The sequence below is a fragment of the Trematomus bernacchii genome, unplaced genomic scaffold (assembly GCF_902827165.1).
Source record: "Trematomus bernacchii unplaced genomic scaffold, fTreBer1.1, whole genome shotgun sequence".
NCBI classification, from domain to species: Eukaryota; Metazoa; Chordata; class Actinopteri; order Perciformes; family Nototheniidae; genus Trematomus; species Trematomus bernacchii.
Window position 1 is genome coordinate 4,113,800 of NW_022987616.1, and position 18,063 is coordinate 4,131,862.

General features: G+C 40.9%; 1 protein-coding gene across 1 annotated transcript; it reads right to left on the bottom strand.

Moving 5' to 3' along the window:
* Positions 1–193: 193 nt before the first annotated feature.
* ankrd33ba (ankyrin repeat domain 33ba) lies at positions 194–15,483 on the bottom strand. Its single transcript, XM_034132639.1, has 6 exons — positions 14,555–15,483; positions 5,391–5,520; positions 4,822–4,962; positions 3,804–3,945; positions 3,168–3,366; positions 194–2,371 (listed from the first exon to the last, which is right to left on the bottom strand). The coding sequence occupies exons 1-6, from the start codon at positions 15,008–15,010 to the stop codon at positions 1,826–1,828; spliced, it is 1,614 nt and encodes a 537-aa protein (XP_033988530.1). The 5' UTR covers positions 15,011–15,483; the 3' UTR covers positions 194–1,825.
* Between the last annotated feature and the right edge of the window lie 2,580 nt (positions 15,484–18,063).

Genomic DNA, 18,063 nt, shown 5'->3' on the forward strand with positions numbered 1-18,063 from the left:
ATGCCACAGTATAGTGACTGGATGTATAGTACTCCATTAAAATATGATAAAAAGTCAAAGTACAACATTTAAAAAATATATAAAACAGTCGTATGTCCTCAAATGTATAATAAAGTATTGCATAGAAAATGTCATAAAGTAATAATATTATTATATTAAAAAATGCTTTATACTGACTCACAAAAAAACAGCATTGAAAATAGATGTAGTTTTTATTCATGGTCAGCAAACTTAGCCTCCCTCTGAACAAACTGCACACTGTAGACATTGTCGGCTGTGATACTGCATTGCCAGCAAAAAGCCTTTTTCCTGAAACATTTCCTTATGTTGATGTTAAATATGTTAATCCTGCTACACTCAAGAGTTTGAGTGAACAACTCGCTGCAGTTTGCTCCTCTTTTGTCGTGTTCAAATGACTTCCTCTGGGGAGTATCTAAGCAGATTGCCATTCAGAACTCAATGAAGTTTATTTGAAGAAGTGATTTGGCTGCACACTGCCCTTGTAACCCCTTAGCAACTCATCACCATGTATATTAGACACACACTCTTGGATGGCACTTAAGCTGCAATCGCCATGAGGAGTTAGGACCGTGAAATTGTGTTCTAAAAAATCCCGACAATGTAATATCATTACTCTCCCCGTGGCTCTGGCTGTTTGAAACTCACAGCTATTTTTCGCCCCATTATTCTTGACTGTTTAAATCTTAAAACAGAGCTGACCTCATGCTCCGTAATTATTATTTTTTTATCAGAAGGGTCCATTTATTAGGGATTATCACTTCATTTCAGCTTGTACTGTCACATTGGCCAAAGCTCACCCTTCTCTCAATGTTAAACAAATCCCCCTAATGCTGAGGTTGTCAATTCAATCAAGTAAAACATCTGCTTATTTTCTTATTATCTTCCCAACACAACATGGCTGAGGCATGCAGCAATAACGCATCAATATTTGGCTCAATCACATCCACAGTTAGCAGTTTATTTCGTTACCATCCCTGTGTAAACCGTGTCCATCTTAGAGTCACATTCGCCCTGATGAATGTGGTATATAATGTAAACACGTAGAAAAACGTTCACTCCTTCCCACATGGTAAGATGTGAGTGTTACATCACAATAGTGCTCCACATTTCAGTCCTGAATCTTAAGACTAAAAAGCATGTTCATATATCTGTAGGTGAAAAAATCTATTTTGATTACAAAATAAAAAAAGTTTTTCATTGAAAAGCGTTAAAATCTCTAATATAAAATATATTTGCGTAATACATTCATGGGCTTTCATTATAAAGCATAACAAAAAGCATCTCAAAATATTGCTGTCAATTGCCATTAGAATTTAAATAAGCTTGTGTTTATCTTTTCAGTCAATATGACGCGCGCATTAGTACTCTTAATATTTAAGACATTATCCCAGAACATCTTTAATAAATCTCTTCCAATTTTTCGATGAAAGAAGTGTCTACTACAGTGTAACACAGTACAAAAACACTGCATCAAGCACTCAAAGTGTATCAAAACATAGACCAAAGCAATAAATATGAAAAATAAGTTAACTAAAAGCATTTCAAGTATCAAATCCCCTGGGTATTCACTGTTTGACATCATAAAGGACACTGAGCATTGTGCATGTCTAAAGCTGTAAAGCTGCTATTTGTACGAGGCCAAACTGAGCAGACAGAAGCATTCAGTCTTCTGCCTCATGTTAGGAACACTGCTGGTAATTCATATATTCTAGAAAACAAACATTAAAGCCAAAACACTTGCAAGTCTGGCTAGACTTTGTCTGATTTGGGCGTAGTGTAAATGGCTTCTTCCAGAGTAAATATATTATTTCCTTTTCCCAGCAGCCAGGTGTCTCTTGGTCACCGCCTCCAGCCGCCTCCTCTCCGCTTCCTCGGCTCTCTTTCTTTCCTCTTTCAGCTCCTTGTACCGCCACTTTGGTATTTGCAGCAGGTGCCCCCCTCCATCTTTGGCGCTGCTCTTCCTCCGGATCTTTTCTGGTTCATAAGTAGGCATGGGGGCCTTGGTGACCCTCACTTTGGGGACGCTGAAACCCGGCCTGACGCTGCTCCTCCTCAGCACCATGTGCAACGGCAGCAGGCTGGTCCTCCGCAGCTCCAGAGCCTCGTTGTTCTCCCCCAGCGTCAGGCTGGGGCTCCGGTGCCGAGGCATCAGGCTCTGTGCCTGGAGGCTGGCCCGGCGGTCCACAGAGTGTTTGGCCACCAGAGTGACCCTGGAGTTCTGGAAGAGTTTGAGGTGGCTCTCCACCCGGTCGGGGTTGATGGAGCGGAGCTCCTTGGCGCGCTGCCGGCGGATGATCTCAGGAACTGAGTAGCGCCGTTTGCCCACAGCGGGGGGGCTGTCAGGACACACCTGAAACAAAAACAGTTTTTGTTATTAAATCAGTATTAGTAGCACAGCATTAGTGATTATAGTGATATTTGTTTTATTTGATATACTAAAAGCCTACTAGTCTCCATTTTGTTTGCAGTATTGCAGTTCTGGAAATCTTCCATCAGATAAGGCTGCCGTGAATTATATCCTCTAATTATTTTTGAGCAAATCCCGTGAAAAAGCAGAACATTTGCTGATAGAATAAATGATAAACCAGCACCAGATTTATACTTTAATAGCACCATTACCATAATATTATCATTAGTTTATTTGATTAGATTTGATTCTGTTTTTGTGAATGTTTCTCCTTCAGGTCTCTGCACATCGATTCAATTAAACAGCAGTGATGAAAGAACGACGAAATATATGGAAGAATAGTGCACACTGTTTCTAAATCACATTATTTTTGCATAAAGTATGTATTATGTTGTACTAAATGTCAGACTTGAGAAAGGGGATCCTTTAAAATATATAAATAAATACTTTTGGTCAAGTTTCAAGTCTGTTTAAGGTGAGATAAGAAGCTGATATCTCCACCATGCTGAGTATGTACAAACACCACGAGGAAAAGCACAGAGGTGAGCAACTTTAACGACTTCCTTATCACAAAAAGTGGTTAAGGCTTCACCTTATCTTAGCTTACATTTGCTAAATGCATGTTGGTGTGAGGGAGTAACTGCGGCACAGTGTGATGTGTTCTTGGATCTGGTGGTGGGCTACTGTTTAAAGCTGATTAATGAATAGGTGTATAAAGACTGAGAGCTTTACTACTCACGGTGTGGCATGCCACAGCAATAAAAGGGCTCCTCATGGCAGTGGTGATAGAAACCATGTGGTCGATGACTCCTTCCTCCTCAGGCTCGGTGACGTTGGCAAAGTGGAAGACGCTCCGCACCGTGTCCGACAGGCGCTTCAGACAGCCGCGGGGCTCCTGGGACCTGGACACCAGCGAGGCCAGAGGGGGCCACTCCAGACTAGAAGAGCAAATGTAGAATAAATCCACTGAGCAGAGGCACTGCCATCGTAAAGTAAGTCATAGTCTGGCTACTTTTCTGATGATGTATAATATGTAATGTTCTGTACCTTGGTCAGGTATTTTGATGCTGTTTCCCTGCCCTGACCCTTCTTATATCTTACACATACAAAAATGTTTTTGACCTTGTGTTGCATGTCTAAATTATCACTTCCTGCAGCAAAAAAAGTGGAAAGTGCAGTGAATGTAAACATGTCAAATAGGGCTGCAACTAGATACGTTTTTTTTCTTCTATGCTATTATCAAGGCCCAAGCGATTCAGGACAGCTATAGGAAAAACTTTAACTTTGTTCATTGTCCGTTTTCTTTTCTTTTTTAACAATTTCATTACAATTGTATGTGGGGCATTGGGGCAGAGAGAACCACTCATTATTTTACCTGTAGTTCTCACAGTACTGGCGCGGGCAGGGCCGCTCCATCAGGCGCGTTATCACCCAGGCGGTTTCATAGCGACCCGTAAAGAAGGCCCACTCCCTGGCATTGAAGTGGCGACCGAAGTCTCTGGCATTCAGGGCAGATCCTGGTGGACACAAAACAAACTGTTACATATGTCATATGTGGGAGAAAATATAAGAAAGTAGGGATAGGAAGAGTTCTCAAAAAGGAAGAGAGGAGCAAAGAAGTGCTTAGTGTGCTCAGGACTCATGCACAATGTGCTAACACCACTACCACAGGGCTATGAGATGTGTTTAACTGCCAGAGATTGCATAATAATCAATAGCAGTCCTTTCCATGAATATAGTTCAAATTAAATCTTGACTAGAACTCCCTGTCTTGATGATTTAGTATCATATCTGTCTGTTAGTTTCATAGTTATGGCTAAAAAGAGAATAATCACCCAATAACTAACATTTGGATCAATGCCAAAACTATTTCAAATTGTCCATCTGTGTACCCATTCCAGTGAAAATCTGTTCATATTTTCCTGAGCTGCCCTTATGACAAAGTAATGGCAAAATAAACAACATATTTTGGGGTTGTAATCAGTGGAAACATCCAGACATAACACTGACTGAGACTGTTAAAAAATTGAACTGTTGAAACAACTTCAAACATTCATCTGCTACTCAGTAGTATGTATCTAATACCTAATATATATATATATCATTCCAATAACTTGTATATAGACTCTATTGCACTATTCCGCATCATAACTTTATTTTATTTTATAACTATTATTCTTTTTGTATTGCTCTTGCTCTTATTGTTATTATGTTATTATGTTGCATTGTTGGAGAAGCCTGTGACATAAGATTTTCAACTACATAATTACTCTGTAACTATGTCAGATTGACAATAAAGAACCTTGAACCTTGAACCTTGACATATGTGTCATGTGTGTGTGATTGCTGTAGAGTCTTTCTACATTAGGTGTAATCAGACACATTTGACTAACCTGCCATCATGAGCGAGCGCACACACTCCAGCCTGCCCTGCATGGCAGCTTTCATCACGGCCGTGAAACCGTGGCAGTTCCTCCTCTCGATGTCCAAGCCAGAGAAGTAGTTCAGCAGATAGTTGGTGATGGTTATGTGGCCTTAAAGAACAGAGGGGCAGAAGGTGGAGGTCACAACGTACTCTGTCTTCATAATGTTGGCTCGAATAAAACTGCTAAAGTTTATTTCACACTAGTCCATCATGTATTGGAGAGGTGTGATCCACATCCCTATGCCTGTTCCTTATTCGCTTTCACACAAGACACTCATAACTTCTGTTCAAAAAGTGAGATCCGACTCTTTTATGGTTGTCTGTGTCAGTATTAGTACCGATCTGCCTGTGTATGCAAATTTGTATGTGTGCATGTTTTCAAAAGTGATGTCATTGCCGCCTGTGTTTGTATGTTTTTAACAAGCTATCTGTGTGTGTGTGTGTGTGTGTGTGTGTATGTGTGTGTGTGTGTGTGTGTGTGTGTGTGTGTGTGTGTGTGTGTGTGTGTGTGTGTGTGTGTGTGTGTGTGTGTGTTACCTGCTTGAGCGGCAGTGATGAGAGCCGTGTTTCCCTCGCTGTCCTGCCAGTTGACGTCCAGGTGCGGACACTGAGACAGCGCTATGACGACGTCCACGTAACCTTGGTAACACGCAACCAGCAGCCCTGTCTGAAACAAACAGTGACAGGAGAGGAGTTTAAAGACGAGAGTAACAGTGAGAGGCTTTTGTTTAGAATCAGCAAAAAATGTCCAGGGAAAAAAAACTTGGCAAAGGATTTGAAGCAATAAAGAAATGCTGACATATAGGAAGTAGTATCAGTAAAAACCCAGAAGACCTCTGTGCACCTTTCCAATCTAATAATCTTAAATAAATGTTAAATCTGTTGACATTTTACTGAGGACTGAACCGTCTTGAACTCGGAGGAAAAATAGACTGTCTCCCTGTGTGATGTTGTTGTGTACTTTTGTGTGTCTGTGTGTACAAGCTAGAATAGGAACCCTTTTATGTGTGTGTGTGGAGTGGACGTATGTGTAAATGTTAGTCTGCGGGTGTGAGTTTATGTGAGTTCGAGAGTCCTGTGGAAAACTCCTGTTAAAGTTGGGTACTTTCCGGAAGGTGCACTCTTCATCAGCCAAGACAAACAAGTTTACCACCAGAGGAGAGATGGGAAGAAGCTGTGAGTACGATTTTGGAACACAACGTTCTCAAGTATAACAAACACAGTGTTGCTTTTTTACACATTCAAACATAGAATTCTGTTGGAAAGAGATGTCTTTTACTAACTCAGAGCACAGACATTTATGAAAAAGTCAATATTTTGTAATGATGGGATTCGTTTGATGAGAATAAATGGGACTAGGGAATGATTTAGATGTTGAAAACTCTAATTAGACACCTGTAAGATCCATATTTTGTTTGCCACATGCAGTGCAGTATATCTTTCTTCTGACTGTCTTCTCTTGTCTTGTGAAAAAAGGCTAATAAAACTCTCATGTTCTACCTTATTCTGCCTTCAAATTGAACTCAGGAGATTGTTTTCAAGGTGAGAAATAAAACTAAGATATTATTGATGTTTCATTTGTTAACGTGGTTTGTAGCCTTTATTTAACCAGGTGAAGAATCCCATTGAGATCAACGATCTCTTTTTCAAGGGAGACCTGCAGCACATTGGTTACACATAGAGTTCCAAGCTAGAGGAGCAGCGCACATAAAAGCTTTAGTACCTAAAACAGTCCTAGCACTTGGCACATGTAATAAAAACACATCCTGGGATCTCAGGCAATAGCTACTTGCCACTCTCTGTGAGATCAAAGAGCAGATATAAGTTGGGAGTTTACCCAACATAGCTTTATAGATAAACATGTACCAATGACTGAGCCTCCGACCAGTAAGTGAAGGCAGACCTGCCCTGGCATACAGGGTACAGTGATGAGTAAGTGCTTTACAGTTAGTAACAAATCTCAGCGCACTGTGATAGGCGGCATCTAACCTTTCCAGGCAATGGGCAGGTGCATTCATATATATCAAATCACCATAGTCCAGCACAGGTAAAAAGGTCACAGTGACTAGCCTTTTCCTGGCCTCAAAAGAGAAACAGGACTTGTTTCTAAAAAATAAACAGATAAAAAAAGCAGATTAATGACCTGAAGTTTAAAAGTAAGACAATCATCAAGCCAGATACCAAGGTATTTATAACAGGTAACCACTTTGAGTACTTGTCCTAAAAAAAAGTACTTGTGTTAAACAGTTTCTAGGCAACTGAGAAAAGAGTGGACACTATTTACTAAATAAAAACAGTAAATTATGTATGAGTGTATTTTTACTGACGAGACTTGTAAAGCAGCAGCTATTGGAAAAGATTGAATTTGCAACAACGTCAATGAAACAACAATGTGTTGTCCTAGCTTCCTTAATTGGCCCTCAATGGACTTTTAATTAGCACTTTATTAAAGCCAGGTGTGCTGGAAAATTCAACAAGTCAAATCTACGCCGTGTAAAAACACACACAGACAGTGCTGGATTCTGCCTGCTGACACTAATCCAGTGCATTTTAATTTAGACAATGTATTTCCAGTAAACATATAAATCCCCAATTCACTTTCACAGCTTTAAAGGCTTTTCCAATGCTAATGCTAAAAACAAAACCTGATGACCTATAGACAATGTGCTTGACAAAAATTGACTTGAATACAACCAATGTATTAAACTAAGTGCATATTTAATGTCATGTGCAATAACTCTTTAAAAATGTGACTTTAAATCCAGCAACATTTGCAGGAAACAGTGAAGTATTATACTATTTAGGTAAGTTAGGTAAGCATTTTATATTTCTAGAGCAATTGAATCGTGAAGCGTCTGCTGTGACATGATGTCCTCATCAGGAGAGCCCTCGTAAAATCTATTTGATGCTTTTCACCTCTTGGCACAAGCAGCACACTCTGTAACCCGTTCAATTATTATTTCTAACTCTGGTATAAATGTCATCAAAAGTTCTGTCTCGTTGAAATGAAAACAAATCATAATGACAGAGAGGGCCTGACGGTGTGGAGAACAACGTGCAAACCTCCCCCATATTTTCTTCTTATCAGGTTGCAGAATGTTTAAATTATCCTCAATTAAACAGGATTAAGACTATATCTACTTTATGAAGCATCAACAAGTAACCAATCTGCAAGAAAAAACATTATTCTCACAACATGATGTTCTGCCCAACATACTGCCTTTCTTTGAGTTTCTGTGTATCAGACTGGACAACTACTTTTCAGGCTCAGTGAGAATGATGCCTTGCAGCATTTAGAGTACATGTACAGTGATGTGTTTTGCCTGTTAGAAAAAACTGAAGTTAAACTTTTGGCTGAAACAAGCCAGGCTGTAAGCCAGCCGGAGATACTGTCAGGCAGGAGAGTTACAAGTGGAAAAGGTGACATGAAGTCCTAAGGAATAACTAGTGGGCTTTCTGAAAGACGTTCACATAACACTGGCACAGCTCCAGATTGCTCTTTCTGGTTAGACAAACGCATGTAGACCTTGTCTGTCTCACACACACACACACAGACACACACTCTTGGCAAACCTCCAGCCTCACTGTGTTGTATAAAAGCGCTTTGCCCTGCAGCTTGTCTGGACCAATCTCAGTCGTCTGGCAATCTCTTATTTTCTCTGAACCTTTTTCACACAATCACGCAAAAGCATTTAACTCCTAGGCTCAAATGTTCTAGTCACCACATCCTTATTTGGAGTATTTGTAACAGCTATTCAAAAGACACATGAATCGATGAAAAAGCAATCATGTGCTACACAATATTAGCCACTCAGTGACTAACTCTAGGGCTAACGGGATACAAATAACAACACTAGCAGGTAGCTCAACAACCCTGAAACAATCAAGAGAGGTACTTCCAGAGTGTGTGTGCAGGGTATGTGTGTGAGACTTTGACCATGATAGACATTTAAGTCCTTACCTATAGTTTTTGAGGGGATTATGTGTTTTGTATGTAGGCCAAATGAAGATGCACACTATGGCCATTTTAAAGCTTCTACTTGTTGCTGATGGACGCAGACCTATGCCCTCCCTGACCCTAATCTCCTCGGCTCCATTACACTGGACTGGAGCTGCCCTCTTGAGCCAAAAGGCCTTAGTGGTACTTTGTGTAATCTCTTGATGCAAACACTATCAATACTGAAACATGCTCTTCCAAATTAATATTACTTTTATCAATGTGCGTAGCAATATTTCTTGTGAGTTCCTATGGGCTTTGATTATGGATGCAAGGCTTTTTCCCCACCATAACCATCATACATTAGCAATTTAAGCTATCTTTCCCTCTAAGACGTTCAGCATTTAGAAGGATCCATCCTGCTGTTAAGATTTAAAAACAAAATGTATTTTTGGTAATGCAGATTTCAACCAATTTATGTAATAACAAACCAAGGCGATCAGTAGATATTTCTTAGCAAAACTGACCCACACACTGGTCCACTTATTATTAGCCCATATACACAGACAAACAGACCAAGACACAAACACACACTCAAAAAGTAATCTGGTGAATATCCAGAGCTAGGAATAGAAAGGCTTAGCCGTATCAGTCGGCAACACACAGAGGGGGAGGGAGACGGCAGAACTGTGCATCTGAAGTTGATGAGAGGACGTGGTAATAATTAGCTCCAACAAAGATGACCCGACACCTTGTATTATCCTTAAAGTTCCTTATAGACATACAATCGATCACAGCCAATGTTCAACTATGTTATTAATTGCATTTTAAACAAATAGTGTAACCCAAACTGAAGTACATGTTTGAACTAGTACCATAGCATTTGAATTGAAGTTATCCCTGCCAATTAATCAAATGAATGGACCTCATCAAAGTTATCCTTATTTGTACAGTTACCTGCCTCTTTATGCTTTATCATGCTTATTATTCTGCTCCTGCTACAAATTGTGGCAAATCTCTTCTACTGAAAACTATTATAGCATTATCATATAAACAAAAACAACTAGTATCGCATCACAGCCAAGTAGAAACTTGTTTAATCTCTCCATAATGTTTAGTATTAGCCTTCCATGCTACCAAGCAGCCTACTTCCCCGTTGGGTGTGTGACTTATGCAATACACCAATGTAACTAACTTCTTGTTTCCTAGAAAAAGGCTTACCCACACTTTGTTTTCTTACTTTAAAATAAGAACTGGTCGATGCTAAATCCTGCAGCGGCAGACCTGCATCTCTGCCGCCTGCATAAACAAGTATAAAACATTCGTTTGGCATTTTACAGTACCTTCTTTGTGCTCAAGGACATGCACACACAGGCAAATACACTCTGAACCGCCCTCATCACATACAGCAGAGGCACTGACGCAGACCTACTGGGCCATGTTTCTGTCAATAGCCTCCCTGTTAACTGTGTGTTTCTTTCTGCAGCTGAGTGTTCACATGGCTGTATCAAATCAGATGTGTATGACTGTTGCTTTGATTTTTCCACTCATCTGTATTTGCCAGCAGCCAGCATCATGCTTGCTATCTGCAGTGCCAAATGTCTGTTTCTCCCCACGTGTGCTTCATTTAGTCTGCTTGCCTGATGGTCGCACTGTATCTCTCCGTTAATGATAATTAGTGTTAGTGCGTGCTTGTGTGTGAGAGAGAGAGAGAGAGAGAGAGAGAGAGAGGTAGCAGCAGTCAGGCAGGGTGGCCTCATTTAAGTTGATTGAATTCTGCGTGCGTGTGTGTGTGTTTATTGAGTTTTCATGTGAAAAGCTCTCTGCCCTGAACAGTGTCAGATGTGTGTGAGGACATTGATACAGGGTCTGACTGTGGTTCAGGGGGCTCGTCCACTGATCGTTAGAGCGTCAGTACACGTGTCGAAGTGTGTCCGTGAGCAAGATACCGAGCCCCAGATTGCACCCGAAGGCATCGCTATCAGTGTGTGAGCGTGTGAATAAGCATTAGATAAGATGATGAGCAGTTTGGCACCTTGTATGGCAGCCTTGTAAATGTTGGCATGTAATGTAACACAATCAGAGTGGTCGGAAGACTAGAAATGAGCGATAGAGATGCTCATTATATATCATATAAATGTGAAAATATATTAACATTCAGAAAATATATCTACTTACTTTCTTCAATGTTTTAATTTTTACAACACAGTTCCAATAGATCAGGGAGGCGTGTGGCGCAGTGGGTGCGTTGGTGTTTGGATCAGGGGAGCACAGGTTCAAACCCCACTGCAGTCAGCATGTCGTTGTGTCCCTGGGCAAGACACTTTACCCCAAAATTGCTCCTGTGGGGATTGTCCACTGTATTGAGTATGTAAGTCGCTTTGGATAAAAGCGTCTAACAGGTAACATGTAATGTTAAAATCTCACCAAACACATCCTCTATGACTGAGAACATACTGTGGGGAATCAGAAGCCAACAGCATAATTACTGTCCCATAATCATATACAAGGATAATTAAATAAACGTACTTAAGACCGACTTCATGGCTTCTCATTAACTTTATTGCTAAATTTGGCTGTGTTGTTTGTCAGTTTTTCTCTGTCTTCACAGTAAAGGGACTGTCTGTTTATGCCTGGCATCTGATGTTGTGAGCCTGATAACAAGTTTTAACATGTTAGCTTGCCAAAGGAAAGTATGAATGTATTTTTTTTTTTTAAAGGCTTGATTGAGTAACCAAGAATGTATTCTAATAAAAGTTTAAAGTTGTAAACTTGTGATGTTATTAGGCATCGGTTATAGAGACAAACACACCCATGTGGACACTTTAGTGCAAACATCTATTGTTCCTGCTTGCCATAATATATCCAAACACATTCTTCATTCTTATATCAGCCACATGTCTAAAATAAACTTGTTTTATGTTGCAGCAGAAGGTGAACATCTACCTGACTAGTATTTACATCAAGGGTTAATATCCTGTGTTGGCAAGCATTAACCTTGATAAATGGCAATTATGCAAAACACAGACTCCCTACCATTCTGAAGCTGATCCTGACCACAGATCTTTTTCTGCGTCTTCAGGGCCTTTTGACTTGGACAATATATCACGCTGGACACTGCTGATGAGCTAAAGGGGAAATGATGTACGCTGCATTCGGTAAGTCCAAGCCTAGGGATGTAACACCCCTCTTTGTTTTGCAAATCACATAGTCAGGCTGTCTGCTATATTGGGATGTTGACATCTGGGTCAGGATGTTGAGCACACACACATGAACTAATGAGCTTAACAGATTCATATCAACATGTGTTTCCAATGGAGGGGTTTCCTAACCTGTATTGTGTCTACAGTACGCTGAGGTCAGAGGGCATGGCAAAGCAAACGGCGAATGTACTAGCACACATCGTGGTTATCTATGCAAACACATGACTGTCTTTCACTGCTGACACACACATATTACACAAGCACACACAAGCCAACTGGGTCCAGGCATGTGTTTTAGGGTGCCCACTTAATTAACCCCCTCCATCATGTCAGAAGAGAAATATTACATTCCAATTATGTCATTTCTACTCTTCCTGTCCATGACCTCATCAGTAATTACATACAGAGAAATGAGGAGGGACAGGCAGGGATAAATGATGGGGAAATAGTAGAAGAGACGGGGAGAGATGGAGGTAGCTTTAAGGTTAGTTTTGTTATGTAATGTCCTGACCAGCTGGATGGAGAAGGTAAATGAATAAAACACACTTTCTCCCCCCGCAACTACGTTTCACTCCAAACTTCTCTACTGGAGTTTTTGAGTTGCCAATGTTAAAAAAACTACCGTAATCTTCCATATGTGAGGGTATAAGATGTCCTGGTAATGAGAAAAAGGGCTTTGTCAACTTGTTTCAGCAAAACATGGAGGAATATACATGGAGTCACATCAAAGCTAGATTTAAGGCATGTGATTCTTCTTCGACATAGTGCCCGTTGCTAGCTAATGCAATTACTTTTAGGGAAATGTCCAGATGAAAGAAAACTAGTCTAGTGTTCCATCATTATGGATTTATCTCTTTGCGCTGGGCCGCAGTTCTTTGGCAGGACTGAAGCGTTACACAAGGCTTGAGGGATACATACTGTACAGTACTATGATGCACTGCAGATAAGATGTTCAATATTTGTTTTGTTTTGATTAATTACCTTTAGTAATAAATATTAATTTGTGTGTGTAATTTAAATTCAACGGACTGAAGTTGGACATGATTGATTTTACGTTGCAATTGATGTAAGTCTTTGATACAAGTCAATAGAATATTTCCACCAACAGAGCTGCTGCTTCCCTATTGTGGAATTTATTGCTTTGGGTCATTAGCAAGACTGTTCAAATTGCTCTTAGACGCACTAATGCCATCATTTCATTGGTCGATAATGTGTTTACCTATGGACTCCCACACATTGAATCCAAATCCAGCCTAAAAAGCACACACACACCCTCACTTGAATTGACCTGCATGGCCACACACACACACACACACACACACGCGCGCACACACACACACACACACACACACACACACACACACACACACACACACACACACACACACACACACACACACACGCACACACGCGCACACACACACACACACACACACACACACACACTGGAGACTGTGTTCTGTTAATGGTGAGAGACTTCAGTGTTTTTGTAGAGTTTGAGGCTGCTCGCTCTTGCAAAACTGAGGTCTGTCAACACACACACACATACCTGTCAGAAAGTACCAGCTTGGTATGAAAAATTATAAAGTATAAAGGTGTGAGCTTATTATAGAAATAAACTGAACCATGGGAATAAAGAACATATATAGAAGATTTAAAATGTGGCCATCTCAAGCACACGTCACCTCTTCAATAAATATCAAATGAATATTCGATTTTAGATTTGATTGATTGTTAATTGATTATGATAAGTATGTTGCAGACTCATTTGGATACTGGTGTAATAGCTATTTTTAGAGAGGCAGGACAGCATCGGCCTGGAACAGTAAGCCACTCAGCCGAGCTCAGGCTTCATTATCTGAATACCTGGCTCCTGAATCTCTTAACTTGTTGCACAGAGGGACAGGAGAATAACCAAGGACGTCCATCTATGTGTTTCAGTTAGGTACTACAATAATATAACTATACTTAATCAGCTAGTTAGTAACCCTGAGCAAGTACATTTAAAACATCCAAAACCAAAAATGTGGCTACTGGATGTAAAACTTTAAGAAAGTCTTGTCCCGCACATTAGGCCAGGCTCATGACTTAAGGTCACTTTCTCTATTAATGTGGAAAACACTGCCTGAGGATATTAGGGTTGCAATGTCAGTTTCATCTTTGAAATCCCTTTGAAACACATTTTTCTAAACAGGCTTTTGTGTGAATGCTGACTCCAAATGCACTTTTGGTCACTAAGTTCACAATTGCATATTTGTTTATTGGTGTCTAAGGGGTGTGTTTCCTCCATACATTTGTGTTGTTGCTCTCTTTGTGTTTTATTGTATGTAAAAGTTGTTTTGAAAAAAATGCTTTACATATTAAGTTTGATGATGATGATTATTGTTGCTGTTGTTAAGTGGTAGTAGTACTACTCAAATTATTATTATTATTATTATCATTAGTCTGTTTCAAGCTAAGTTTCCATGTGCTAGTTTGATGTCAAAGTGTATAGGTCTATTCTGATTTAGCTGCTGTGTGAAATAACTCTGTGTCTCTCCTTCAGCCTCGGTGCTCCATACCCTGTTATTCCTGTCCTTCTCATTGACCTCCTCCTTCACCCCGTGCCTTATCATTATCCGGACGATAGCAGCGTTGTTGGTGCAGCACGCCTGGAAGAAAGACAGCGGCTCCGGGCTTTCCGGAGAGGGGGTGCTTTCCGAGTCCGCGAACACATCATCCGGCGGGTAGAAGGAGTCGTCCGACGCGATACTCCGACAGTCCTCCAAGTTCTCAAAGTCCTCAAAGTCAACTTCTTCGAACTCATCTTCATCGTTTTCCTCCGCTCCATCGTCCTCTTCATCGTCCTCCTCGCACGAGCCCAGGTAGTCCTCGTCATCACAGTGTGACAGCGGCTCCTCCACTATGGTCGGGTGAACCTGGGTGATGTTTCCCCCGACCTTCTGCTGCCGCTGGAGGTGCTTGAGCCGTACCGACGAAGAGCCTCCTCCATCCCTGTCGTCCGTGATCAGTACCATCTAACCCCCGAGCCTAGGGCACTGTCCTCGAGGCAGAGTGCAGCGTGGGGCGCGAGGCGCGCGCATGGGACAGCCTGTTTCTCCAGACAAGAGGGTAACCAAATGATCTACCTTAAAAAGTAATTTACGGGGGGCTAAATTACACAAACTCCTTCACCTGAATACCGGCCTCCTAGGTGAGCATGCTGCGTCTATAGTTACCCATCAGACATGTACAGAGAGTTGACAGCCTGGATGTCCATCTGAGCCGTGAACGTCACATAAAGTATACTCTTTCTTCACGCGCCCCTAAAACGAAACCATGTTCAGTTGTAGTTATCCGGTCCAGTAGCACTCGCAGGGAAATTAGATTCAGGCTTTTGCAGTGGGTAAAGCTACAGCAGAAAGTTAAAGTGCTGCGTACACGAGTGTCCCATGTAGAGAGACAGCAGCCTGTAAACCTAGTCGCGTAATCCGATTAGATGGGACTGGGACCTCTCTCTCTCTCTCTCTCTCTCTCTCTCTCTCTCTCTCTCTCTCTCTCTCTCTCTCTCTCTCTCTCTCTCTCTCTCTCTCTCTCTCTCTCTCTCTCTCTCTCTCTCTCTCTCTCGCTGTCTATTAACAAGAGATTCATTTTACTAGAAGCAACCCTAACAATCTTAGTATATTCATACAGGGCATTTTATGTGTGTATTTTTTCTAGCATATATGCCACAGTGGCATATTCAAATTGGTACATGTGATTTTCATGAATCACATGGGGAAAACCAGCATTTTTTAATATCTTGATGGCATCACTTTTCTGTACACTCACAGGGCTTTCCACTTTTCAGGTTTATAAAGCAGATTAAGTCTAAACAAAGGGATTATGATATTTTGTAATGTTTCTGGCACGTGGGTTACATTTTCTATTATCATAATGTAGTATGATTCTGAGGCAATTCATTTTACCCACAGCCTCATCGTGTTCGGCCACCTTCCTCTCTCTCATTTTCTTGGCTACTTGCCAATTGAGATAATAGAGATATTCACCATCCAGACAATTGGTGTCACTGAGATATCATTTTGATATTGATCACATTACCAGCATCAGATTATTTACTGGCTTCACTGGTTATGTTGTTCACCTGTGAATGAGTACATGCTGAGAGGTACATTTGCATTCCGTTTTGATGTTACCTAACCTAACATTTATCTCATATTGTTGTTCTCACTATCCACAGAAAGGTAGAATAAAAAATAGGATAAAACTAAAAGAGAATATCATAAATTGCCGTCACTAGATGGCCTTACTGTTTTGTCCATCTAATGCATGGCTTTGCAGAGTTTTGTGTAAAGTCTGCAGTTCTGTCATAGACATATTTACAGAGATGCTCCTTTTTCTCTCCGTAATTAATAACATCAGTTTGCTGACATCACCTGCTGTGGAAAAATCGAGTGCATAACAGTCCCTGTGTGTACCCATTATTATTCTACCTTCATCTGCCCCCAGCTGAGAGCTCTGCTCTCCTGTGGCTCTTTATCTCTATGGTATCGGTCGCCAGCTGTGCGGGTGACAGACAGTGTTAGCACTGCCAACGATCTGAGAAATGTTGCACCGTCTGGTCAAGCCACACACACAAACACCAGAGAACCAAGTCTTAAAAGAATTGTCTCTATCTTCTGTTCAAACCAGGTTTCTGGTGAAGATAGACTTAGGGAGATGGTTTTTAACACCATTTAAAATAAAATACCTTGTGACCTAGCTCATGAGTCTCTCACTCAACTAAATCTTGCTGTAAATATTTACTTATATTCATTGATGTAAATGGAATAGAGACATTATTAGAAACACCTCTCAGTATACATGAATACAACTAAAAAATATGCTTCCATTAAAGAATGCTTTAGGCTTTAAGCTAATATTGCTTGGTAATAAAGTGTTTTAGAGGATACTGAATAACTAGATCCAATTTAATTGCAGGAATTCATCAACATTTTAGATGCAGAAAACAATGCAAACAGTACCTTGGTAACCACTTTATAGTAAGAAAAAGACCTATGTTTGCTTTTTGTAATGCTCAATATTATTCCCTGTGTGATAATTATGTGATATGATTATTATGAATGTGTTTTATTTATATGTTATTGTTTATGTGCACTCTCAGGAACTTGTTCAACACCTCAACCTCCTGGCCTCTGGTGCTAAGGGAGCATTTCCTGCTCCGCCTATAGACCAGCCCCAGCAGATTGGTTGGCTGACGTTGAGCTGGAGGTGAGTGTAGTTGCACCAGCCAATGAAGCTCCTCCTCTGTACTCCTTCTCTTTGTCGTCTGTGATGTAGCTGACGCTGGAGAACTTCTGTAAGTGGCATGAGCTGGGGTTGAAGAAGAAGTCAGAGGGTGTACAGGAAAGGTGACAGTACGGTTCCTTGGGGGGGGGGGGCAGGGCAGTATTGCTCACCAGCACGTTTGTCAGTTGCTCTGCAGTTCTGAGGTCTGCTTGTGAAGTAGTCCTTGAACCAAACCACCAGGCTTACAGCTTTTCGGTGAGCAGGTGTGCAAAGTATACTATGTCATTTTAAAAAAAAAAATCGACATACTTTACTATGCCTTATTTCGACATACTATACCATGCCTTATTTGGACAAAGTAAACAAAAACATGGTGTTTTATGTCGAAATAAGGCACGATATAGTGTGTAGACGAAGAAGATGTACCTTTATTGATCACTATAACCAGTGTTCGAATTACCCATCTGCTTTCGGGGGAGCCCTATTTTTTTTTCCATGGCCCTCGGTGTGGAGCTGTCAAACTCGACCCTAACGCCGCTTACAGCCGGCCAACTAAAAGTTGTTCCGTTCACGTTGTCATTTTTAGACTCCTTCGCTTCTTTGCTTGTGAATCCAGAAGCTGCGAGGCTTGGCTGTTTTCGTTTCGCCATATGTTTTACTTTATATATACAGTCTATGGTTTTACTACAAAGCCAGAGTTAAAAAAATATCAATATGAACATTTCAAATACCGCGCCGGTATTGCCGCCGTAACCATAGCAACGTAAGTAGCGTAAAGAATGCAGCGCCGCCACGTACAGAT